Below are 27508 nucleotides of genomic sequence, written 5' to 3' on the forward strand. Positions count from 1 at the left end.
TTCTCGGCTACACTGACGAAAATGCAACCTATCAGCAGAGCTGTCAAATTACGGTTGTCAATTTTCGGGTCTAACTCAAGGAATATTTAAAGAAGGTAGTGTCGAGGCAGCCCTGCTTTAGTATTAGTACACACTGCAACGTCACAATCACGAAAAATCTGTTAAATTACTAGGAAATTTGCCTTTTTCGTTGATAATTTGAAGAATTTGCTGGAAATGTTCCACTTTTAATATATGTTATTCTAGAAGGATTCTTGTTCTTCGAGATTGGTTCGAATAAAGTTGGATTTTCGAGTAATTTTTGTATGAAATAGACCATCGAAGTTCGAAAAAATAGTGGATTTTCCCTACTCAAATTTGCAAAACTTTAAAATTAGTTTAAAGTCTTCCATGAAAATGATCAAGCCAGTGCAGTTTAAGATCCTTATTACAAAAAAGTTATCAAAAAAACAAACTTTTATATAAAACCACAATTATTTATTCGCATTTTAGTAAATCGAGATAACAATAATCAATTGATGTTCATTGTTCTACATAAGAATTGAATATGGTGAACCGATTGGATAAAAATCATGACAATCAGTTGAACACTCAATAACTACCAGCTAGACCTTTTAAAAGTTGATTTTATCTTCGTTTTTGAACGTTTTAGCTTCAAGATGACATTGCGTTCATTATTAAAATGAGAAAAAAAACATAATGCAATCTTCAAAGGACCAGAAAATTTCTTAACATAGTGAAATAGAGGTCTTACAACACAATCAAAATGAAATTGGAATTCATTTTCGTTCTAAAACATGTTTTTCTTTGAAATTTCTGCCATTCGCATATAAATTTTCGATACATTCGTTTTTGTGACGTCACAAAAAAATCCAATATGGCTCTCGACACTACCTTTTTTCGATATTCCTTGGGTCTAACTACCGTTGCGAAAATCCAATTTTTCTCTGAATACGCAATAACTGATTTCCGCGTGAAATCTTCTTTCCTTGATGGTCCACAATCTGCATGTGCTGTTAAAGTGGTAAAATCGGTCAAAACGAATGTGAAGTGGAATCCTGTGAGATCAATCCGATCAATCCGAAGTCTGGCTAAGGAAGCGAATATCTCGAATTCTTCCACGCAGCGATTGGTCAAAGAAGACTTGAATGCATCATCAAAGGCATGAGCAAAGCGCCATTTGATAACAGAACGAATTCAAGCACTAGGTACGACGAAATCAATCGGAGTGGTCTATCTTGCTTGATTAGCTACATTAAAAAGGGGACAAACAACAAATGATCTAAGATCTGATCGCAGTTGGTAGGAAACCAACAAGGAAAAAGAAGCACTGCGGCTTGAGCGTTCTAAGCGATTGCTGTTGACTGGTGTTGGGAAAAAGTGGTAGAAATATTGACACTTGTAACACATTTTGAAAATTTTACCATGTAAAAATACTTTCAAGATCCTTGGGCGTTGTATTTTTTACAGCACTGTTTCAATTTCATCCGTATGTGATAGAAATATTGCGATTTTTGCATCACAGCATGCGAGAATAGAACACGTGTTGTAAAAAAAATTGAAGGCCGCAGAACTTGAAAATGTTTTTGCATGACAAAGTTTTTAAAATGTGCTTAAAGTGTCAAAATTTCTACCACTTTTTCCCAACACGAGTGAACATGCTCTAAGTTGAAGAAGAAGAAGCAGCTGATCGTCGTGTTCTCAGACGAGAATTTTTTTCGATTGGTTTTCTCGTCACCATTTCTTTTTTATCAGAAAGTCACTCGCCACGGTCAATGATTTGATTCGGATGGGAAGAGCATCGAGTCTATAGATAACAGCAAGTCTAGGCATATAAGAAAAACTAAAAAAATAAAGTGACTCGTCGACATGCGGATTTCTTTAGAAGTCTATCCAGTAAAAATAAAACACCAACGAATTACTTTTCGAAAATTATAACAAAAATGGTTTCATATTTATTGACATCCGTAGTATTACTTCCTATAGAGAAACTTATTATTCGCATCATGAATAAATGGAACATAAATAATGCCTCTATCATACGCGCGTAAGTATTGTTTCTTACTTTTTTGGTTTTGAGATTCGGTTTGTTGTGGTCATTGTAAAACTAAAAATATATATAATTCTCATTTTTATTCATAAATTGTTTTTTTTTCTCGTTTTTTATTTATAAAAAAAATACAACTAAAACATATCAATAGCTTGATGCACACTCTTCGATTCGACTAACGGAAACGCAAGTTGAACGGTTCAAACAATCCATAACGTCTTTTGAATTTGTTTGTTTTTTTTTTGTCTGCGGTTTATTATTTTTTTTTTCATTCAAATTTGTGCACCTTTGTTTTGTTTTAACTGTCGAGTAAAATAATATTTACAATTATTTTTAGGATATTTTGGATTGAGCGGATTTGCACAGTTGAACATCTAGATCACGGATTGGCTATTGTTTGTGGAAGTTTTATTTTCAGTGATTTAAAAAAGATTAAAATTTGGTTTTTGGGATAGTTTCTCGTTTGTTATCTGCCCGGTATTTTTTCACTTCTACCAATCACGTTCTACATAAATGCTCGGAAGAATCCGAGCTCAGCAATCAAATAGATATTATTTTATTGCATGAGGCCTTTAACCTTGGAACATCCACGCTTCTTTTTACTTTTTCCTAGTTGATGAGAGCTTGGCCTAATTCGCAGGAAGCCAAGGGATTGGGGGATCAGGAGGGAGTATTTAAAATCACACAGTGCTCATTTTCGTATTCGAGTAGATCGAGAGCTGGCCAGCAGCTTATCGCCTCCACATTCCGGTCGCACCGGTTCCAACGCCCACACCGATTCCGGAACTGTTCCGGCGCATCTGTTCGAACTCGTCCTGGGTCGTGCGCTGGTACGTCCGCTGTTTGTCCTCGAAATCGCGTAGCCGGGCATTGTAACGGTCTAGCTGTTCCCGCAGGATGGCATCCTCCTGGGCTGCCCGTTTCTCGTCCAGTTCGAGGCAGCCGATTCCGTCGAGCCGTTCCATATCGAGCCAACCTCGGAATCGGACACAGACGCCGTTCATAATGAAGTGGGATTTGATGTGAACCTGTAAGTGATGGAAAAAGAACAATTGTTAAAAACATGATTAAAAATTTGATTTAGAATTGAAAAAAAATTGACAGCTTCAGAGGTAAATTACATGATAACATGTTAATTTAAATGATTGGAACGGTAAAAATAAGTTGACTTTGATTGTAAAATTACATTCATATATAAGAATGTTTTTTTTTCGATTCCATGTTTATTTTATTGAAAAATCTCCAAGAATGCAAAGTAGCAAAATTTCAAAAAATCCTTCCGTCTATTTGCAAATCATTAAACCCAAAAGGTAAGGATGCACTTCTTCCACACTGCAACAAAATAAGCAGCTTGTTCCGGAGGCATTTGCTCCAGAAGCGCCCTCCGGTCTTTCTGCCCACATTATTTTCACCATTTGCCCACCGATTAGGCCGGAACAAAGCCAGTGAGTGCCCCGATAACGAGCAATTTACCTTCGGCCAAACACGGAAGAATGCAGAATCAAAAGGGAAATAAAAGAGTTGAAATTTCAACCGACGAAGACGACGACAACGAACAACAACTTCAGTTCCACTCATTTAGCATTGAACAATAACACCAAATGACAAGTTTGTTCTGCGATCTTTCTTTCTTTGGCTCTGCACTGTTGTTTGACCGGCTGGCTGATTTGACGTCAGGTTTGCATGCAGCATGTTTGCATCACCTCGGCAATTATGTATGTTGGCTGGCGGCGGCACACACCCGACCCGATTCGTCGACATTTGGGGAGGGTGAGTTTCAATCGGAAACAGCTTTTTTTCTCGGTACGCGATCAAAGAACCTTGCCGGTAGGGTGTTGCTTGAATATTTGGATTTTCCTTATCCTGCAAGTTGATGTATCTTCGAATTTTTAGCTTTAATGCTTCATTAAAGTTATGTATTTTAGTTTTGTGACGATTTACTTGAAGAATGCAATAATTCTGCCGATGATTTATTGAAGTTACGGTAGAAATCGAATATGTATGTAATAGTATGTATGTATGTAATAACCTATTTACCTCTTATCAAGTTGGAACTATTTTTAATTTGGAAAAAATATACACTTCAGACAAAAGAAACCCATGCCGAACATGGTGCTGATTTCGGAGAGAAAAGTAGCTTAAAATCAGTAAAATTTTCTTCAATCTTAAAAACTTTTATTTGAAAAAAAAATTCAAACTCAAACAAATCATTTCGCCAAGCATGAAACTGCACACAATTTTCGACCGAAAATATTTCATCTGCCTCATTTATTTTTGATGTGGGTTATAGGCATGAGTTCAGTAAATTTTTGATAATTTGTTATCATGGTTTCCGATATAGGATAAATATCAATCAAACAACCATGATCTTGATAAAGATACCAATCAATTTGACCAAATACTCGTATCGTAAGTTCTTTCAAGAGTCCTTAAGTCCGACCACTTCACAGGTGTCAGTCAGGTGGAGAACGACGGGTAATTGTCAGGCCAATTGCCAAAAAACGCACAGCTTTCTGGCGATTTGTCAGGTAGTTCGTACTTCTTTGTCTTATGATTACTGTAGCCATAGTTTTCCGCGCACCTAACCGGGCCGGGCAAATCCTAGTCTAGTCATGATTGTTTTAATAAAACTTGCTCTAAAATTTTCGTTTTATGGCGCAAAAATTCCAAATTAGAATAACTCTATTTGAGCTTTTTGTTTGGTTTTACGAAAAAAGTGAACATATCCGGGCAAAATCCGGACATTGTTCATTGAAATCGATGCAACCGTGCTGGATCGTTTTTAAATTTTGAGCCAAATATCCGGCAAGTCCGGGAAATCTGGCAAGCTTACTTATAATGGGAAAGAGAATGGGATTTTTTCTATGCGAATTTGAATGGAAATTTGTCTATGGTAGTGGGAATTTCCCCACTGCCCACAGCCATTGACTGAGTATATCCTCGCTGGCTGCCTGCCATCCTCCCTTGCCTTGTAATGGGATTTTAGATTTGTTGAATGTATTTGGTTTCATTCAGACATATGCAATCCGGTTGCGATGGGAGGACCATGCCAAAAGGTACAAGGCTTATGAATGCCAGGCCGGCATAGTATCTTGTGCTGATTATTTCACCTTCCAGGAAGTCTGATCTGTGGATCTGCAGGAATAACCGCCATGCGCACTGGGTAACTTCTACAGATTGTTTCGTGAAGCCACCGGAATATATCGGTTATCTACTAATTTTTTTACCACATTACCGGTGATAATAAAATTTGCTTTAGTAGGACGTGGCGATGTGTACCCAATTTGTAGCTTTTGGGCACTAGAAATGGCAAGCACTGGCGTCTTCCCTCTTTGACACTATCGGCGAGCCACAGCTAGGCCGCATTGGTCGCGCCCAGAGGGGGTCTCCTTAATGATTAAGATTAAGAGTCTCCTTAAGATTAGACGTAGGCAATCAAAGACTACCTAGGCCGAATCGAATCACAACATTCACACACGAACTCCAAGATGAAAATGACCTATAGCGGAAGCTAGGCCATCTTCATCCCTTTCTTTTACCATTTCTTCAATAGTTATGCCACCCACCATGGCGAACCATTCAGACTACTATGAACATTTTCTTGAACACCCCCGCTGTAGACCGCCTGATTATAAACTAACAATAACGTGTACTCGTTATTCAAAATCTTACCAAATTAGCATGTAGCTAATTAATTTTCCCTATTTTCCTTAAATTTAACAACATACACAACAGCTCAACTATAACAATTTAAAATATTTGAAAAAAGAATTAATACCTTTTGTAACAACGGTTACAGCACATAAATTGACACGTTGGAGGATATACGATGAGTCAATAAATCTAGGATGAAGGTTTGCTGCAGAGTGGCTAAGCCTATCAGGGTACATGTTTGCTCATACGGGGGGGTTCCGAAAGTTCCAGGGAAGGCATCGTAAAGCATACCTGACGAAACTTTGATGTACTAGTCTAAGGCGATAGCATTGTGTGTTCTGAGAAGATGTCCACACCCGGACAACGTGTTCCAAAATGCTGCGTACTGATGAACAGTAGAAGGCTTTCAGTTTCAGTGCATAAACATAATCGAAGTCGTTAGTGTTCCGGCGCAAAATTCTAAAAGTAGCAAATCCTTTTGCCACAGTAAGTGATATGTGCTCGGTAAATGTAAGTCCGTTATTACTCTTTATGCCAAGGTCTAGGATTGAATTCACGTTTTCAAAACTCTCTCTGGAAAGTTTGTAGTCGAATTTAAAAATGCTATGTGCTCAGCTACAATTGACGACCTTTCAATTTTTTTTGGGTTTCTCCATTCTCGAGACGGCCGTTTACAAATTTAGCAGTTTCTTCTTGCAAGGCAAGGTAGTCAATATTGCTTATAACCTTTTTTGAAAATCTTAAGATCGTTCGTATGAAGAAGTGTGTCAGGTGACTCGAGTGACCAGGTTAGAAAACCAAGTCTGACTATCTTAACAATCAATATCTTGTCTGTTGAAAGCCTTCGCAAAGTTAATGTATGAGTCAACTTGATTACGTTTCTCCACATTGTTGCTGCAAACTGACTTAAGACCAAGGTGTGTATATATTCTCGATTCAGCCAAATTCTCGATTCAGCCATTTTGGCCATTTTTTTTGCTATTGCAGAACTCATGGAGTTTGTTTACCAACAAACCAATGATCAGCTAAGCAAATATTCTTATGTTTGTAAACAAACTCATTGAGCGCCCGTGCACTCCTCGCCTACTTACTGTGAAAGTCGGAGAACCTTGTATTTCAAAAAACCTTGCGTAAGACATTAAGTTTGTGACAGTTGACCTTTGTTATACAAACCCGTGTTGTAAATCGGAAATTAAAGTTTTGACGGCAGCGCCAGACATACATGTATTGGGATTTCGAAAACTTTGGAAATGGTACTCAAAATCGAAGTGGCTCTGTAGTTAGTGATTTGAAGATCGGCGAAATAGCCGAAATTCACCAGACTTTTGGATAAGATCGATCTCTGAGAGAGATTAAACAGGTAACATATTGAAGTGGCTGTGGAAGCAGCACAACTTTTCAATACCACAGGAGGTATATTGTCGGGACTGGGACCTTTAGACAGTGTTTCATATACTTCCTGTTTAGTGTGGCATGGAAGGTTAACGTCGTGAGCTTGTATGGAGGCGAAGTAGTTGCTGTCTCTTGCTATGTCGGCGGAAGTGTAGACACTTTGAAAAAGGTCTGCTAACATATATTAGTAGATTCCGTCCTGTTACGCGAGGTAATGTCTTGGAAGCTTATATCAACAGGAATACTTGCGGTATTTTTTTGTTTTAAAAGTACTTCCAGAACGATGAGTGGTCATTTTTAAGGTTTTCTTGCTAAGGTTAGATGTGTAGACGATATAGCTGTTCATTCAGTACTTTGAATTCTTGTTCCAAGCACCTCAAACGATACCTCTGATCTTCCGAACGGTTACAATAAAATCCTTTGCGAGCCTTTCGTAACTGGTTTCGCATTCGTCTAAGCTCAGAGTTTCACCATTCATGTTCGACAAACCGGGATCTCTTGGAGCGCTTCAGTGGAACATTTTGTTTTAATACAGAGTAAACTAATCTTAATCTTAACATTTCACGAGACGAAGATCATTTACTTTTTGTTGTTTAACAATAAATCTGAACATTATGCGATTTGCTTTCAAGTGTTGCTAGATTCTTTTGCTTTGAAGTTATCATTAGATTTTTCTCACTACTCTTTTTGCAACGTTAAAACATTTTCCCTCTTTCTCTATTACTTTGTGTTCTTGAACATGGTTGAATTATAGCAAGAAAAAAACAGTTATCTCCGAACATTTTTTTTCAGTACAAAACTTCAAATAAAACACACTTTCCTCGGATCGGAAAAATATTTTCTTTTTCATTTTTACCAAAAAAAAACTTCTCAAACGCCAAGCATTTTAAAATTTTAATAAATGCATATTAACACGACCTTATGTATAGTGTAGGTTCATACACATACATGTTTATAAGATAGGAAATGGATAAAACTTCTGGAGAATTGGACATTTTTTTTAAGAGTTCCGAAACTCTCAAAACCCAAGGAATATTTAAATAAGGTAGTGTCGAGAGCCATATTGGATTTTTTTTGGGACGTCACAAAAACGAATGTATCGAAAATTTATATGCGAACGGCAGAAATTTCAAAGAAAAATACGATCCAACTTTTTTCTTATTTCACCTTGGCAAGAATCCTTCTAGAATAACATGTTTTAAAAGTGGAAAATTTCCAGAAAATTCTCCAAATTATCAACAAAAGAGGCAAATTTCCTAGTAAATTAACAGATTTTTCGTGATTGTGACGCCGCAGTATGTACTAATACTAAAGCAGGACTGCCTTGACACTACCTTCTTTAAATATTCCTTGCTCAAAACCTCCAAAATATTCCAAAAAAAATTTAACAATTTTTTTTTTAGCTTTCTTACAGAAAGGCATAGCGAACGGTCAGTTGGGGATATCATTATTTAAGGGTCCAAGACCCCACTTTTTATATACCAATCGACTCAGCTCGACGAGTTACGAAGATGTCCGTGGATTTGCATGTTCCATTGAAATGTTCTTACCACATTAACTCCTATTCTAGGTTTTACGATTTTGATGAATTTTGTATCAAAAAATTGGATTTTTTTTCCTGTTAAAAACAAAAAAAAACAAAATTGTTTAAAATTATTCTATTCCATAGAACATATCATGCTTACGTTGGCTCCAAAAAAGGTAGCCATTTGCTCAGCAGCAGTAGCCAGCAATCGCTAAATTAATTAAGATTAATTACGGAAGCGATCGAAAATTTGAAAAAAGTTCAACAAACAGCCGAGACTCGATCCCACTCTCTCTAGCATGAGAGTTTAGGAGGCTAACCCCTTGACCACTAGTGAGCGTCGAGAAATGTGGCTCTCAAACTTAAACAGTTTGAAATATTATGATAGTAAATGAACTCGTTTGATTTCAGTTCGCTTATCCTTCAAAAAACGTACTGACCATCTCTTTTTTATATTGAGTTTAGTAATTTTTGCTTTCGATTTTCTTTAATCATAATCTTTTTTATAGATTAATCATATATTACTCAGGAATCCATTATTGTGTCATATGTTTCCAAAGATAAGATTTTATCTGATGGATCAAGGCTGGCCAAATTTAGGACGTCATAGTTAATAACTTTTATATTTTCATTCCACATTGTGTCAAACTCTTGGAAGCAAATAAAAATTATGTACAATTAATAACTTGGTTCAGTTAGGTATTTCAAAACTTTTTTTCAACAGACAAAACTACCGAAAAGTTTTCCTCAACTGAAAGGTAACCAAAAATCAATTCTGCAAATATGAAAAGCTGAGATAAAACAAGCAATTTGGGAAAACTTTGGTCCGGCTTGGTTGCCCGAATGTCCTAAAAAATGTTCAAATTTGTCCGGATTCCTCGGTATTTTTAGCAAAATAAACAAAAATACATCTGAAGTATTTTTTTTTTATTTTTGAGTTCAAAAACGAATCTTTTTGAGCAAATTTACCCCTCAACAAACATAAAAAAATTGAAGTCTGGAAAACGATTTTTATGCAGCTGATTTGCTTCTACTTCAAATGTTTTTCCCTTGTTTTCGTCTTGAATGTTTCTGTACAACACCAGGATTCAGCCTAGAATTTGTCCGAAATTTGGATTAGAAAATATTAAATCAGATAATTGAATTTCGAAAAGTTTCTGAGAAATATAACAAAGCTTAACCAAAGACATTTCTATGCTTAAGATTTTGGGAACCAATATCTCGTTTTCTACTTCGATGAACTTCGCACAATATTTTATCAATATTTAAAATTCTTTTTTTTAATACCAACCCTAAAGCCATTCGACAATAAAAATCATCCAAATGACCTGATGGGCAACAGCACAATTCAAAAAGGCGTCCGCAATTAAACTGTTCGGCTTGGTACAGAACACACAGCACAAGTGATGATGCCTCTGTGACAGCTTCCTTTTCATTACATGCTGCTTATGCTGTCGATACCAAACTCACAGACCTTCTAGGGGGCGCCCTTTAGCCTGCACATTTAAATACTTATATTTATTTGTAGGTACTTCGATGCCAACCGATCAAACACTTTACCATACCTCTATGGATGTAAATACAGCATGTAAGTGCTTGCCCTCCTTCTCCCAAATCGGTTTGATGCGCTTCAGGAACCGAGGCACATCCGAAACGGAGAAAAAAAACCTGGACCAGCTGACTCCCCCGGCTGGTTGGCCGAAGGAAGGTAATTTGCCATTGCGGTACGTAGCCGTTGCATTGTGTTGGATTGGAACAACGGAAGAAGAACAGCAGGAGCTGCGTCGAGAGAACAAAAGTGGCACCTCTTGTTGAGCTGCAATCGATCGCGTGCCACTAATTGGCACTGCTAAAGTTGTGCGCCAGCCAGCAAACCAAACCACTTGATCGCTTTCTTCTAGTGAGGAGAATCTCTCCCAACAACTGATGTCCGCTGGTTGAATCTATGAAGGTTCTTGAAATGTATCTCATTGGGACCATGTGGGCCTCCTCAAGTAGGATTCAATGTCAGGCGTTAGGAAGAGAGATCATAACAACCAGAAACAACAGCTCGTGCTACATCAGAAAGAAGAGAACTCAGGCAGAGTTCGACGAGTGAAAGGAGCGTCAAGTGAAGTGATGCTGAAAAGTATCCGGTTACCGGGCACGGACTCGACTCGACGGAAAGCTTCTTCTCTAGCTAGTCTGGGCTCTGGTAACATTCTTGTACCGGATCGACCTCGAAAGGAATTTCGAGCAGCCACCCTCTTCTTCTGCCGTGGAAGCTAATTGGGTCAATTTACAACAACCCTGAAGACGACAAAGACGGCCGGCTAGACGGACTCAAGGCAGACAACTCTACTTGCCTACATAACAGAAGAAGGAAAAACTCGTGCCTGGCACGAGATCCATCCACGCCGGGCAGACATGTTTCATTAAGCCACGCTGCTGCGCAGCTTCCGTGGAGGTCCCGTTTGTCTTCGATGGTTGAATGAAACTTGACAGCCGACCTACCTCCGCCTTTTACCATACATGTATCTATCTACACATAGTAGCGGAGGTAATGGCTTAAGCTCGTGAAACATGACTAACGCGCCGCGGGATTTCTGGAATAAGGGTCGGATCCCCGCGTATGTAGAATATATTGTTGTGACATTTTAAACTACCGAAAGGGATCGCTTCGAAGAAGTCATTCAATAAAATCGAAAACATGGGATGACAAATGTTTCTGAGCATGTCAAACAACAGATCGTCGACGACTATTACTGATTCGAGATTTTGTTTTTGTTCTTCTTGGATCGGTGTCGGTCGTTTGGAATGAAAGTTTGTAAACTACTCCTACTTAAGTGAGATCTTGACGGGTTAATGCATGTCGCTGCTGCTAGTTATTACTACTGATGCTAGATCAGGTGACACCTGGCGAACAGATTTAAATGGCTTTTAAGGAAACCCTTTTATGATGGACTTGATGCTCAAAATGCTAATAGCTTTAGCATAGATTCTCGGAATTACGTAACTTCTACTTTTTCACTTGTTTAAATTCTTTTTAAAATTTAGCTTCGTAAAAGATTGTGATAGTTTGTGTTTTTTTTTATAAACTATTGAAAAAAGTTCCAAAAAATCTTCAATTTAAAATATAGTTTAGGATTTGTCTATGTATGTAAAACTTTCTAGTTATTTTTGAATTTTCACCACACACATCAGGCCTTAATTCCACGCATGGGAATACTCTTACATTAACAGGAATACATTTTTCTTATCTAGGATTTATCAAGAAGAAATATAGATTTTAACGATCGATTTCTTTTTCATTTTTTTTTGTCTTTTCATCACCTATTATTAACAAAACAAATATTCTTGAGAACATATGTTTTTTTTTTTCAAAAAGCTTTAAATTTTGTTAAATTTTAAAATTATTTTTTTGATCCACTACTAAAAGGTACGCAAAATAGACATGCGCGCCTAGAAAATCTATTTTACTTCATCAGACGATTTTCAGATTTTTTGCAAGCCGCACGCACGATTTAGTTCGGTATTTCGACCCAAATTTCCGACAAACGTTTTTTAATATGTTTAACTTCAAATGCCTAACGTCGTCCAACTTCCCTAGCACATATTGAAGTCTAGTTGGTTCAAATCCGGTGATGATGCAGTCCATTAGAGTGAACTGATGAAACAAGGCAAATTATGTTTTCACCATTTCTTAACGATCAATGCCCTAAGTTGAGCATGTTTTTATAAAACAGCATAGATTAGATACATTTTTTCTAATTTTAACCAGGCCGATATCAATTTTTTTTGTGTTAGAAGACTAAAAACTTGCCATGCGCCATTGGACCATGTCACATGGTTTGTTCAAGAGATTCAAGGCACCAAAACACTCTCAACACATTATTGTTTAAAATTTACATTACATTAAAAAATTTAAAAAAATGTATAGGAAACACTTGTTTGAAAAAATTTCAAGATTTTATTGGAAAAATTGTCGCAAAAATGGCCTTTTTTCAAAAATAGAACCTGTTCGACCTATAAACATAATTTTTCAGAGTTTTCGCCTTATAAAAGATTGGTTCTTACGCCCTAAATATCTACGCCAAGATTTGACTTATGGATCTGCTTAAAAATAGCAAAAGCAATAGCTAGAGCTTTATTCATAATCCCTAATAATCCACATCAGGGCCGCGGGAAGAACTGCCTTATGGAGGAGGGGGTGGCTTGGGGTTCGATGGTTGAAATTTAAAATTAGCATCAAAATCTGGTGAACTAAGCTTAAGGTTGCAAAAGTTCTTCCGCGTGTATCCAGGTTGGGCAAGTCCGGGCAAATTCGGAATATTTTATTTGAAACCTGGCAAAATACAGACATTCTATTTCCAAATGTTCACCAATATTCAGGTAATATCCGAGGTTCCAGATTAGAATTTAAAATATGAGCCAAAATTGAAATTAGTTTCAGATTGAGGGCTCATGAATCCATAATTGTAATTCTGACGATTTGGGTTTCAATGGTTATCTGTATTTCTGGTGCATTTCTAAACCAGCTTGCAAATATAAATAAAAATACAAATTTTGAATAATGAATTTTTATCGCCATTTTGAAGCTTAGTTGTGTTTGAAAATATTATCTCAATATTGAAAATGCGTATGACACATTCCACGCGCTTGTACCGCTCAAAAGTGATTTTTATCAGTTCGCGTATCAAAAAATCTCAAAATTGTCCATAATTTTGATAATTCAAATCACACAAAACCAACGGAAAAAGAGAAAAAAGTTTTTTAACACATGCTTTAGATGATTTTGAAAATTAGATTTTTTTTGAAAAAAGTGGTGTTTTTGACAACTTTTACAAAATCATTAATTTTAATATATGGATGATATTTTTTTGAAAATATTTTTAGTATGTTCAGAAGCCAAAAAACACGGCTTCATTTTGTAGAAAAAAGAATTTGTTTATATATCATGTAGTTGGTTTGAAAAGCGAACAAAAACAGTCGCAAATGAGTGAATTCACGTCACAAAAAAGGGAAGTTTTCAATTTTACGAGAAAACTCTGACTTTTTTTTAAATGAAAAAATAAGATTTTCTTTGAAAATGATAAGACGATTCTAAAACTCTTAAATTTATAGAAATCGGTTGGAATCTAGCTGAGTTACAACAGCGCGAATGAGTGAATTCACGTCACAAAATTTTATTTTTTTTTTGTTAATTTTTTTATGAAAAATGTGCTCTGAAAGCTGTTTCGACCCTCCAGATGGTCGGATTTTTACAAATCGATCATAATTTAGTTGATTTTTTCAATAAGTTCATTAATTTCGAATAAAAATACAAAAAGATAAAAAAAATTTTTTTTGGTGAATCTTTAAATGAAGACAGTAGTAATTTTAACGTATGATCCCTCAATATGTTGCTAATTAAGTGCCAATCAAAATAAGGAAAAAGTTAGGTGCAGATACTGAAAATTTATGATTGTAAAAGTCGGAACAACAAAATATCGGTTTTTTGAAAGTGTAAACAAAATTTGAAGACTCCAAACAATGGTTCAGAATAACCATAGTATAACTTTATATTTCGTGACGTGAATTCAGTCAACTACCCTCTTCTGTTTGAACTGAGTAAATTCACGTCACAACTTCAAATAAGCATAACTTCGTTCGTTGTTGTTCAATCGAGAAGTTTCGTATATCTAATTGTGGGTAATTGTTTTCTTTACAACTCATTTGAAGACACCGGTATTCTATTTCCACAGAGAGAACAGGAAATCAAAGATGTATGTACTGAAGTCCGAAATGGTTAATTCTAGCGTGAATTCACGCCACAAAAGTAATTAATCACAACAAAAACAACTTAAATTTTGAAATGATCAAATTTTATTCATTTTGAAGGAAATTCAATGTGCGACCGTTTGCTACATTTTTTTTTTTCATTTTCAAGTAAATTGGTTGACTTCTAGAATGATAACAATGCAGAAAAGTCCGGAAAAGCGATTTCACGTCACGGTGGAATGTGTCGTATGAGGTTTGAAAGTCTTGTATCGAATTTTTAATCAAATTTATAATCAAATTTAAACGAATCATTATTTCTTTTCATTTCAATTTTGAATGATGTTTCGAACCGAAAATCAAGAACCCTAAACTGGATACAGAATCCTAAATATGGAAACACAAATACAATTTTGGTTTTGATGATATGGAACCAGAATCTCTGAAATGAGTTACATATATCTTTTCCAAATTTAATTATCAGAAATGAATTACTATCAAAAAGAGAGGAAATTTTGAAAAACTTTAGTTGAATTCTGAACCTAGGGTTAGTTTTTGCGGTTTTTACATCAGTTCTAAGTCAAGATTGTTACTATCGAATAACCTCGAAGGGAGAAATCTCAGTCGGAGCCATCAAAAACAAATATCTGATGGTGGCACCAGACACTCCATGTCGGGTTCCGGATTTTTAATTTTGATTTTTTTATTGTGTAAGTGAATAGAAAGTGTCATATACTGATTTTTCAAGAAATCAGTACACATTTATTAAATCTTAAATATTTTTTTTATATACTTAAACAACTGTTTAGAATAGATCCACTTAAAAAAAAGTTTTTTCTTGAAAAAGCCTGCATGCATTGGTTTTCTCGATTAAACTGAACAGTCCAAAATAATTCTTCAGTTCAGTTTAGCATGTCGTTTTCATTAACAAATTAATAGTGTGTTATTCATTATTCATTCAAAATTAAATTACATCAAAATCTATAACCATTAAAAAAAAGTTTGAACCTAAGAGACCGGTTAGGAATTCATCTTTCAACTATTTCTCATTGATTTCCTCCATTTTTTTTTCTTCACCTGAGGTGAAAATTGCGAGCTTCTCGGAGAATCTCTTAAAAATGAAAATAGATCTGTGTGAAAATTGAAGTGAAGCTATTTGTTTCTGTATTTGACTCTTGCGAGCCAGCTAATCGCAAATAACGATTTTCTAAGAATAAACACAATCTCAATAAAAGAAAAGTTCTTACTCAAAAAATTCGGTAAAACTGGCACCACGGACTGCTGGAGCGGCTCGGAGCGGACTTTGCTGATGCAGTTTTTTTTTCGCGGTTCGTTCCCTTATGTATGTGGCGTAACCGGATGGATTTATTGGCAGCCAGCAGTCAGATCTTACGGGAAAATCCAAATGTGTCGGATATACTTTCCTTCTGCCGAAATCAACCTAAAAATCCGTAAGTAATAACAGTCTATCTTTAACAAATGATGATTGAATTTCAATAAATTGATTTCAGCTCCCCGAACATCCATCATCCGAGCGACGACGGTGGATTTCCAAAATCTCTAAGCTCTACATCAACGATTGCTGGTGTTTTGCTGTCTCTGGCCGGGTCGTAATGCGGTCCCTGCTAGATGGAAACACAGGACGCTAACTTGTTCCCGATACTCATCGTAATGTAAGTAAAATAAATTTACGAAAGAATAAGTGAAAAAAATCGAATTAATATCTGCTATCCGAAAATTCCCAAAAATATTTCCATCATTGCGTATGTGTGTGCGTAAACGCCATTCACGCACGGTTCTGGATAACGTCATATCAAATCGTATCTTAATCTTTTTTGATAAATGATAACTTTAAGGAAAACTTAATGAGGTTATCGTCTCTTAGCAGTTTTATGATATCATCTAATAGTTTTTGCAATGGTTACGTTATATGAGGCACCATAGAAAAAACAGTAATCTTAGTACAAACGGTTCGTACAATAATCTTTCCGATTTCCGTAACAGTTCGATTTACGGTTTGATAAATCGTTTAAAATATGCCTACACATGTTCATTCTAGAAACCGTTCAATGCCCTGAAAACGTTATTCATAAGCGTTTTATGAACCATATCCTAACTGTTCCTAGAACAGTGTCTCCATACAGAGGTTTTAATAGTTTTAAACAGTAACATAACTTAACGCCATATTCAACAGACCGTCGTTTTGGAATTCAAGATAAGTGCAATGTTTTTTATGGTTTCAGGTATCATTATCTAAACGTTTTTTTACGCTGTTTCTAATCGTTTTATAACTGCTACAGGAACTGTTGTGTTACAATATTTTCGTATTCGGGGTGTTTTTTCAGCTTTGTTATGATTTGTTACTTTAACTTTTGCTCATGTTGTGGCGCTCCTGGTGGACGGATTTGGAAGTTCTAGGTGCTTACGTGTCTGGAATTTCGTCAACTTCACGTACACGCTCGTTTTTATTTAACTATTTTTGAATGAAAAATAACCATTTTTTGTTTTTTTCCTGCAGAACTGCCAATATGGTTATTTTTCATCAATATAAGGTACAATTTTAACCATATTCCTAGTTTTAGGGTATTGACCGAAAACAGGATAGAAATTTAACCTCAATCGAAAAAAAAGAAGAAAAATATTCTAATTTTTACAATCGTACGAGGGATCGTTCTTGAAGGGATATTTTTTCCATTCTTTTATAATTAGCTACAGGCTTTCTTAACAGTAACAGCCAAGAGTAAACTGGTGCAATGAACATTCATTTTATTTAATATCAGTGATTTTATAAATTCATTTTTTTTACAGGAACCGGAAAATCTTACCGATTTTTTCTTTACCTTGGATGGACGAAAGAAGTTCCAGCTCTGTAACGAACTCCACAGCTATGGCAACCAAACAGCGAAAGCAAGAAAATTGAACCACCTGCTGGATGGAGCAAATGTTTCCCCGATGATGTTCAAACCCACGGCTGCCCGGAAAAATCAAGTGTTGAATTTGGAATCCGGCCCGACTATTGGTGAGACACCGATTTGCCGGATTGAAATCAAACGACAGACCCCAACACATAGATGTCGTTCACATATCCACACTCCGAACTGAACACATCCTTTAGTCACGAAAACCAGTCCAAATCGGAGGAACTGATGGCCATCGAGTGTCAATCACTCAACAGCACCAACAACTTGGACGATGCCAGACGGCCAAAATCTTCACCCCGACTTAGCTTGGGGGACGAAGACATCGGAGCGGGTCGTGAATCGCTGGGCAAAGCTTCAGCCTTAGCTTGGCCTTAGCTTTAGATCCGATCGGCACCCGCCTCGGACCGATTAGATGAGAGCGACCGAGGCAAGGACATGCTCACGTTTACAGTCTTAGTCCGATCGATTCGAAGAATCCGGAATGGTTGAAACGAGTTGCCGTGCCTGATTTGAAATATTTGAAAAATTAAAAAAAATACGAGCGTGTATGTATTTTTGACATTCCGCAAATCGACTGTACTTTGTAAACAACGAACATAGAAGCCGAAAAAGGGGAAAAAATTGTGCACAGTTATTTGAAAAATCCATTGTGGTTTGCAACTAGGCTAGCTAAACAGCTGAAATTGCCCAGAAATATTGAACGGCTCGTTATCAAACGGTATGAGGAAACATTGACGACGATTCGGAAGCTTCAAGCCAATCGTCGGAGTGGAACTATCGACCGGAAGCTGCGTAGTAATATCTTGAAGACTATTAAGAGGAATTCCGGGAAGGAATTAAGTCGTATCGATCTAGCAAACAGCCAAATCGGACCATGAAACAGAATAGTGTGGTCAAAATCCCTGCTCGGAAGCTATACGACCAGGAGCTGACCAAGTTCGACGGGTGTCTTCTGATGGACGATGAAATCTATGTTAAGGCTGACTTCGGGCAAATCCCTGGTCCAAAATTTTACTTGGCAACGACTAAGGGGATGTTCCAGCCAAATTTAAATTTGTTTAAGTCGACAAATTTGCACGAAAATTTATGATTTGGCAGGGCATTTGCCGCTGTGGCAAAAAACGAAAGTTTTCGTTACCAATAAGACAATGACGTCGGAAGTATACCAAAAAGAGTGTCTTCAACGATTTTTTCCGTTCATTCGATCCCACGACCATTCCGTAATGTTTTGGCCAGATTTGGCAAACTGTCATTACAGCAAAGTCGTTCAGGAATGGTATACAGAGAAAGGGGTGAAATTTGTTCCGAAAAACCTTAACCCACCCAACTATCACTATTGAGAAATACTAGGCAATCATGCAGAGGATACTCAAAGCAAGCAGGTTGCCAAAGACTGGAGTTTTTTGCAGTTTTTATTTTATTCTACCAACCCCACCGTTTCGTTGCGTTAATGGTCATTTTTCTTTGAATGTTTACTGTCCACCTTTCACAAAATGATTCATGAATTTATCAGAACAACAATTTATATGGAGGCCTTCGATAAAAACAGATGACTAGGTATTAAAGATCACAAGTTTTACCAAATTTAAGCTTCTTTAAGCTTCAAAAGTAGAAATCAGCTTTAAGATACATTGATGTTGATAAATACAACTCCGGTGATCCAAGTTATACCAATTCACAGTATTTTGTAAGTTAACTTAATATTTCCGATATTAATTGTTCCAAAAAATGTTAGGGAACATTTCTTTAAAAAGTGAAATAAGTTCCTTTAGTACTGGATTTTTCAGTGCCAGTTCTTAAAACTGAAGTCTACTAATCAAATCAAAAAGCACGTAAGTCACCTCCTGGGTAAACAATAAAATGATTCACCCACCCAACGAGCAATATTCTACCGACGTCAACGGAATCTCCAACGCCATGAATGCAAACGTGAAGTCGCTCGATTACCAACGGCGATCATCATCATCATAACCGTCATCGCGCCTGAAGTAGGTATATTAGGTAGGTATTGAAGCAGTCGATCGGCTTCCTAAGCTGTCTCCGTCGTTGTCAATGAAGGCATCAAAACTACGCGATAAGATCTTATTAAGTCACAACCGGAGGAGGGTGTCCGCGATGAATCAACACCATCCACGTCTTTAGTGTGTTTGTTGTTGTTGCCTATGAGACTCAATTAGCATTTCTCACCTCGTTTTCGAGATGAGTCGTAGAGTGGGAACTGTTGAACGAATCGAAATCTTTGGCTAGTTCTTCTGGTGAAACTTTTCCGTTGTTATGAATCATGGATGAAAGTGAGAAATTTGGAAAAAATTTAAAGCATGTTGTGAAGTCCGAAACTAATCCGTTCCAATTTGTGGGACCTCACGCACAGATTTCTGTTCCTTTTAAGAATTCGTAACTTCCGGCTTTAAAAATTAGCATTTTTAGAGGGGTTTTTTCTCTTCTCAAAATTGGGAAGGAGGAATATCGTTTAGTTTCGCCTGCTTTTGACAGAGGTTTGGAATGTAGCATTTCTGTGAAAAATTCTTCGAACGCAAAACTGGACCACTACTTTCGACGGCCGACTACACCCGGAGCTAGTGCGCAGAATCTGGCCGAGGGACAAAAAAATTGTACAAAAGATAGACGACCCAAAATGGCTCCCCGTCGAGTGCGCAGCTATTTACACGCAGTGAAAAAGCATTCAGTCCGAGAATGAAAAAAAGCATATATCGAATCTACAGTTTCACATGGTGCTCATCATCGTCATCACGTGTCGAAACTGTCAATGGGAGATTGTCTAGCCTGAGGGGGTGCCAACGGAAGAACGATACTTCACCCCCGACCGATGTGACATTTCGGCTGAAATACAACCGTAAAACAAAGAAGAGACCAAGAGCAAAAACAGCCCATCGATGGACCAATCCAATCCGAAACAAATTTGGTGTCCTTTTTAGAAGCTTTTAAACAATTACCGAAAACTTCCTCGTCGGCCTGAGTACCATGGATAATAAATCATCAACGTTCCGTTTCGTTGTTTGTCAGTTTTCGAAATTTGGAACCGTTCAACACAAAAACTTCAGCCGGTCAACAACGAAAAAGGAAATCCTCCCTAACAAATCCAATTTGCTACGCCATTTTCAAATTGTGTGCTCCCAATTATACGCGCCTAATTGAGCTGTCAATTTCTCTATTGCGAAACTACTCTAACAGACTCCCAAAAAAAAAGCCAAAACGGTTCCACCTACCTTGCCATGCTCCTTATCGAAGTCGCACTCCTTTTCCAGGCCCAGGTGCGCCGGATGATGGTGGTGGTGATGATGTGGGTGATGATACAGGCCCAGATTCGGGTTGAACACTAGCTGCACGTTGATGCCGGTGGCGGCGAACGAGATTTCCGTATGGCCCTCGCAGCACCCTGCCCGGAAGCGGCCCCGTCGCTCCTCGATCGGGCGGTCCCGGAAACCGGTGTATCGGACCTGTGGAGAGTTGGAAAAAAGGAAATTAGTTGGTCAAATAAAAAAAACTGGAATCCTTATTCAAACTTTGAAACTTTAACCTTGAATCTTGAATCTTGAATCTTGAATCTCAAATCTTGAATCTTGAATCTTGAATCTTGAATCTTGAATCTTGAATCTTGAATCTAGAATTTTGAATTTTTAATCTTGAATCTTGAATCTCAATTTTTTCGGCTTGCAGTCTTGTTTTTAGCATAAACCACGTATTGATTTACGTTTCCAAAAAGAAAAATCTTTTCGTCCCTGAAGAAGATCCAATAAGGATCGAAACGTTGGAAACTTAAATCAATACGTCATTATTGCTAAAAAGAAGACTGCAAGCTGAAAAAACTCCTCGAAAAAAACATATTTCCAGTCGAATTTTCTAAAAAAAGAATCTTGAATCATGAATCCTAAAACTTTAATCTCAATATCTTGAATCTTGAAGCATGAATTTCCAATTTTAACATCTTGTTTCTAAAAGTTGAATCTGATATTGAGTCTCAATAAAGATTCTGCATCTCGAATCAGAATCTTGCTTTTGAAATTTTTAATTTTAATGTTGACTCTCAAACTTGGAACTCCATATTGAATCTTGAAACACGATTTCCAAATCTGAATACTCACAGAATCAATCTGGATAAACTCTGAGCTAACGATCTCAGCAAAGTGCTTTCGATGGATCGTTTGCTGATAGGAAGAAAGAAAAATTGACCACATCTATGCAAATGATGAGAATCTCATTTTCGTTTCCGTCCCTACTTATTCGATAAAGTGGAGGAACGATAAATGAAGGTTCTTATCGCGTACTGTGAAAACACTTTCAGTGAGCATAAACTCGAAGCTATTATTGGATGATAACGACAATTCAACAGAAATGGGACTGTGTTTTAAAAGAAAATCTTATAATTTGTTTATACATTTAATTATAAATTTCATAACATTGTCTTTTGAATAAGGAAACATAAAACAATAGTATGAATTTGTATTCAAGAATTCGAAGTTTTGGAAATTAACTTGCGTGCTGTATTGCGTTTTTGAAACCTTATTTTTCCAGCAGTATTTTCCCATTTTAGTTGCCCTCGTTGTGAGGCTTCAGATGAATATTTTCTCCTCTATCTCTATCCCTTGCAGTGAATGTTAATGAAATTCAAGTCATTCATACCGTTTATCACGATCCACCGCATCATATTCAATATTGTTTTGTGGGATTTATTGAACGTTCACTTTAAAGCTTGAACATTGAGCCACAAAACAGTGCTGAGGATTTTTTTTGTCCAAGCTTTCGGCGATGTGGCCAGATATTTTATTTAAATAGGGATCAGATGGCGTTTCTCTTATATGCAGGTTCACTAGTCGTGTGGTGTAAAATAAAAACCTTCTATGTGAAATCGCATCAAGTAGTCAATGTTTTCCTCAATTGACGTTCAAATTGTATTCACTTAAACCAAGTTCACTCGTGTTGGGAAAGGTAGACATTTTGACACTTTTAGCATATTTTGAAAATTTTACCATGCAGACATGTTTTCAAGATCTTTGGGCGTTAAATTTTCTTACAACACTGTTTCTATTTCAGCCGTATGTGATAGAAATCGATCTAGATTTGCATCACAGCATGCGTAAATAGAACACGTGTTGTAAAAAACTTGAAGGCCGCAGATCTTGAAAATGTTTTTACATGGTAAAGTTTTCAAAATGTGCTACGAGTGTCAAAATTTCTACCACGAGTGAAAATTTCTAAAACGAGTGAACTTGCCCTTAGCAAAGTACGAAACGGATTACGGACCTCAGCTGAATTTGTTTCGCTTGTAAGTAGTACCAAAGATAAATTAAAATGTAAGCAAACTTATAGCTTCGAAATAACTTTCTTATTCTTCATTTTTAGGAAATTCGGCCCATTTGCATCAGCGGTACAAAAAATATTAAATGATTTCGAACAGCCGGATTCATCAAGACGATGTAATATCAAGTAACATTTGAGACTCAAGTTATGTGCAGGTATTTGATGTCATATCGCAATACTTTTTTTGTGCTGCGTTTAAAAGACCTGTGATGTCTGTATGTCCTTATTGGACGACGAAAACAACTAAACACTACCAATTATTTTGGTAGAATTCAGTGCAACTCGGGTTTTTTTGTAGGAAAGTGTAAACAAATTTGGTATGTACATGTTCCTTGTGAAGAGAAAAAGTATTTTTGTTAAATACGTTATGTGGTTAAATTCACTTAAGGAGCATAAAAGATGAAAAAATGTATAAATCATCATAAATCAACGGGCCAATTCGTGCTGGTGTAGGAAAAATTATGCGGATATTTTTTCTCCAGGAGAGGCATGCTTGTTGAGTTACTAGGTTTCGAAAAAAAACACGCGCTTAACAAGGGCAACTGAATTGGCTCCTGGCAAATATTTAAAAAGCTGTTTAAGTTGTTGATCGCGTAAGTTAGATTTGAGAATGTGAATGAGAATAAATCCGGGCAACCAGGCCGGACTGGACTTATCCTAAATTTAATATTAAATATCCGGGCAAACCCGGATAAACCGGGCAATCTGGCAACTTTATCCTATTATCAACAAGGATTACTTTTTAACCTGCTTCTAACACATTTCCCCTCTGAGAGTATGGTGGTCCACGCTTCTTCTCTCTTTTGTTCCTGACGTCCCTGCGTTTTCTGCTGCACAGGCCTGACCATTTTGTGGTTTTGATAATTTCAATATTCTTATGTTTATATTTCAAAAAACATGAACAACTACAAGAAGAACGATAACATGCTTTTATTATTCTTCAAGATTCCGACATATGCTCTGGCTGTGGAAATGCAATTAGTAATGAGTGATTATGTAGTATGTTTTGAACTAAAAAGTGTCATCTGTTGATTTCCAGAGCCGGTTACCGGGGTAAGGACACATTAAGATTAGTATGCATCATTTTTCCGTAAACTTTTTCATCAAGCTTAGCTAGATTGTGAAGTTCAGCTGCTTGAGACGGGAAAATTTTAATCAATAGAATTTTAACTTGAGCAAAACACGAGTCTAAAAAACGATAAAATTTTGTGCATAAATAAAAGAAAAATGTTGAATTAGTATTCTTCCTTAAATTTATCCAAATTTTCCAATTCAGCAGTGTTAATTAGGATGCTTTTATTCAATATTGCATTAGAAATAGGCTCAGAATTATAAATTCACCAAAATCACAAAAACAAATTTTGTTGTATTTTTTTATGTATGTCTTCAAAACAAAAATATTTGAGCAAGTTTTATAAAAGAAATTATGGAAGGTTTTTTGACAGCCTAAAACACGATTTAAAATGTAATGATCTCTTTTAATCGTGAAATAATCATTTTTTTAAGTTTTTTTTCTTGATTTTTGTTGAGAAATTCCTGGGTTTTGACCAAATTTGCCCGGACTTTTGGTCGAAAAGTTTGAAATCAAATGCCCGGATTTGGCCAGATTTTTATATTAAATAGCCCGGATTTATCCGGCCCGTATTCACTGCCGCACAGTGGTTCAAAATTTAAAAAAGTTGGAAAAAATTAATAAAAAGGAATGGAAAAAAAATGAAATCGATTTTTTTTTTCAAAGTTTGCTTTTTTTCTAAAAATTGCCAGAACGGCGTTTGAGTTTTATACTGGAAAATTGAATATTTTTCAATTATTTATGAATATTTTACTTCAAATTAAGTATGGGTATCGAATTTTCTCTAGGTTAGTTTTATTAATACTAAAATTGATGTTTTATGGTAAAGTTGCATATATATCGAAGCAAACAATGCTTGGTTTACTCTGTATGAATACTTTAAAATTTTCATTTTTGAATCAAACAGCGTTCTACTCAAAGACATCGTATTCGAAATATAGCAAAAACTAGCAGCTGATTTTAAGATATGTTTTTGATGAAGCATTTACTTATCCAACGGTATATAATTTACCACGGCGATCGGCAGCGCAAGCTTTATTTTTGCTTACGAAAAATAAAAAGAGTAAATCGAAAAATTTTAATCCTCAAATTTTGGGTTCTCAATCAAGCGAAACTTTATTAATTCATGATATTGAGGATGTTTTTTTATCTTAAAAATGTAAAATAGATTATAATTTATCACATTTGTAAATTTTTTAAAATATAGATACGTTTTTAATTTTTTTAATTTTAATGATTAATGGCATTTCGGTGAATTATACATTCTAATAGGAAGAATTTCAAATGAAAGTAATGAAAATTATAGAATGATAGATTAGATTAGGAAGCATGAAAGGTGTTGAAAATGAGCTTTTAATTTTTTGGATTAAACAATGAAAAATCCTATTTTTTTTATTTTTGTGTTTCAGTTGCCGTTCTTGTTTGTTTCATGGAAGGTGTATAAAAAATCCTAGAAAATATCTAATTACATCATATCCTTCCATGAATATTGAAGATTTGATTCCAACATATAAAAAATTTGGTTTTCGCTGATTTGAAAAATGGACTTTTTCCAGGTTTTTGGGGATTTTTACCCATTGTGTGCCGGCCAAAATTTTGGGATCTCCCTTTCAAAAACATGAACATGAAAATTTCGATCGGCCATATCTCAGCCATCTTATGACATATTGCAATTCTTTAGATTTGCATGTTTATTTTAACGGTTGAACTATTTGAACATTACGTTGTTTGATAATAGAAATACGCGGGAAATAAAAATGCATGTTTTAAAAGACTGATTCCAAATTTGTGGCCGTTACAAAGTAGATATTTAATTTATTTTACGTACATTTCAGCTTTTTTGCACAAAATTTTACAAATGTTTTTGGGTATGATGTGTGAAAAAAGGATTCGAATGTAGCCCGAATTTTGAAATTTTGTCTACTTCACCTGAGATGACCAGGTTTGAATTTAAAGTGCAGTTTTTGGAAAATGTACATACTTTAAGCTAAGTTTAGGTAATATAAATTCAACATATACTTATTTTCGATAACATAAAAAGAAGGTTTTGCTCACTATCTTTCGAATGGGATCGAAAGAATTGCAAAATGTCATAAGATGAATAATATATGGGCAATCAAAATTTTCATGTTTTCTAAGGAGTGATCCCAAACTTTTGTCCGGCAATGTAAGTGTGGAAAATACTTTGGCAGTCTTAATCCAATAACAGATATTTTAAATAGAATATGATTTGATTTCAACCAGAATGCAGCTAAAGTTCCTTCATACCAATTTTTCCTCTCATAAAGCCATTGCTAAGAGAAAATCCGGTGCTATTTTGAAAACAATCGTGGTGTTTACCAATTGGTATCATAATGAAGCCATTGTGAAACTCTCATAAAGATCCTTAGTAAAAATTATATTGAATTTCCTTATAGGTCGAGGTCAATATTGCTCATACTATACTTATAGCATCTTGGAATGGTTGAGGTTAAATATATGATATTTTCTGACTTTTCCTTCAATGAGCAATTGTACAATTTTTCATTCTGAGTAAATAAAACGGCACCACAAAAAAAAGGGCAATTAACGGGTCATAAAGACTTGAATATTTAAATGGCACTTTATTGAATTAAAAGAATTGTAATCAAAAAGTAAATCAATTGTTGAGTTTGAGAAAAAAAATGGTAGAAAAATCTAGGCTTATACAGAAAAATTGGAGTCGAAAAAGTGATATAATAAATCACATCTGGTTACAGCAAATAATGTCAAAATCCTATACAATCTTAGTTGTTTTGGAAAGGTCTCTTACATTTGACCAAATGTGCAGAACATTTCTGCCCTCGAAGGTTTTAATTCTGGAATATATGTTTTAACTTATGAAAAGTTAATGAATTAAGCATGATTGGTAACAAATCTTTCTCACAAACTTTCTTCTCTAAAAATGAGCTGTTAATAGTTACGCATCGTTGGATCGCTTTGCGATTTTAGGTCATTCATTCTCGAAACGAACATTTTGATTGTAAAGTTGTTTTGCACAATGACTTAATTATTTCAACCTACTAATACGATGATCAGTTGGATTTTACTTTCTTCGTTTGAAATGTTTATTGTTTGTAGCTTTAACCTAAAGATGATTAGTCTGTTTATATCATCTTGGTGAAGTGTGTTTACGTATTCAGATCTAATAGCTTTTGAGTTTTTTTTTTTCTTAGAAGGTTGTGATACTACTCAGCAAACCTTTCTTATAAACGATTAGGTTTAAAAATAACTATTGAACAATTAAAATGTTAGAGCTTTCAGTTCTTCAGGGCTTCCGAAACGTCCTACAACTTTTTTTTTTTTCGAAAATCACTACTTACTTCACTATCCCGGCTGAGTTTCTTGAACAGATCGTCGGTTTCGAATTTGTTCTTCTGGTCCGGCACTACCCGGGGCATTTTGAAGATGAACCGGGGCTTGGGCTGCTCGTATAATCCAATGGTATCGAACGGGATCATTCCCAGAGCTGCCGGATCGTTCATCATCTTGAAGCGATGAAAGGATTCTTCTACCGGATGCTTTTATAATAAAATAGTTTCCAAAGACTCCCACACTCCCACTATTCTTGTTGTTCCACCCCCACTACTAAGAAACGTTGATTTAATCCTGGACAGAGCCTGGGGAGAAATTATTCAAACCTCGTCACCTCGTATGCTAATGGCGATAACAAACTCGCGAAAGCGTCGCGTAAAAAGCGTTTTTTCCCACTGGATTCGACGACGACGACGTCCTACAAACTTCGATCGAGAGAAAGAGCGAAATAAATGTTGACGCGAACGACCAGCTACGAACCAGCGCTGAACGAAGACTGGAAGTTG

The 27508-nt window shown here is 36.1% G+C and overlaps 1 protein-coding gene across 1 annotated transcript; it reads right to left on the reverse strand.

The window, feature by feature from the left end:
- Nucleotides 1-1918: 1918 nt before the first annotated feature.
- Nucleotides 1919-27508, reverse strand: LOC129739340 (protein big brother). Its single transcript, XM_055730748.1, has 3 exons — nucleotides 27011-27508; nucleotides 20506-20736; nucleotides 1919-3078 (listed from the first exon to the last, which is right to left on the reverse strand). Exons 1-3 carry the CDS (start codon nucleotides 27173-27175, stop codon nucleotides 2782-2784), a joined length of 693 nt encoding a protein of 230 aa, XP_055586723.1. The 5' UTR covers nucleotides 27176-27508; the 3' UTR covers nucleotides 1919-2781.

The sequence above is a fragment of the Uranotaenia lowii genome, chromosome 1, assembly GCF_029784155.1.
Source record: "Uranotaenia lowii strain MFRU-FL chromosome 1, ASM2978415v1, whole genome shotgun sequence".
Classification (NCBI taxonomy): Eukaryota; Metazoa; Arthropoda; class Insecta; order Diptera; family Culicidae; genus Uranotaenia; species Uranotaenia lowii.

Bases quoted from the DNA above. Each gene is read 5' to 3' on its own strand.
- LOC129739340 (XM_055730748.1), bottom strand. From the start codon at position 27,175: ATGATGAACGATCCGGCAGCTCTGGGAATGATCCCGTTCGATACCATT. The intron at 20,737-27,010 runs GTAAGTAGTGAT...AACTCTCCACAG, and splicing joins AACTCAGCCGGGATAGTGAA to GTCCGATACACCGGTTTCCG. The intron at 3,079-20,505 runs GTAGGTGGAACC...CATCACTTACAG, and splicing joins TCGATAAGGAGCATGGCAAG to GTTCACATCAAATCCCACTT.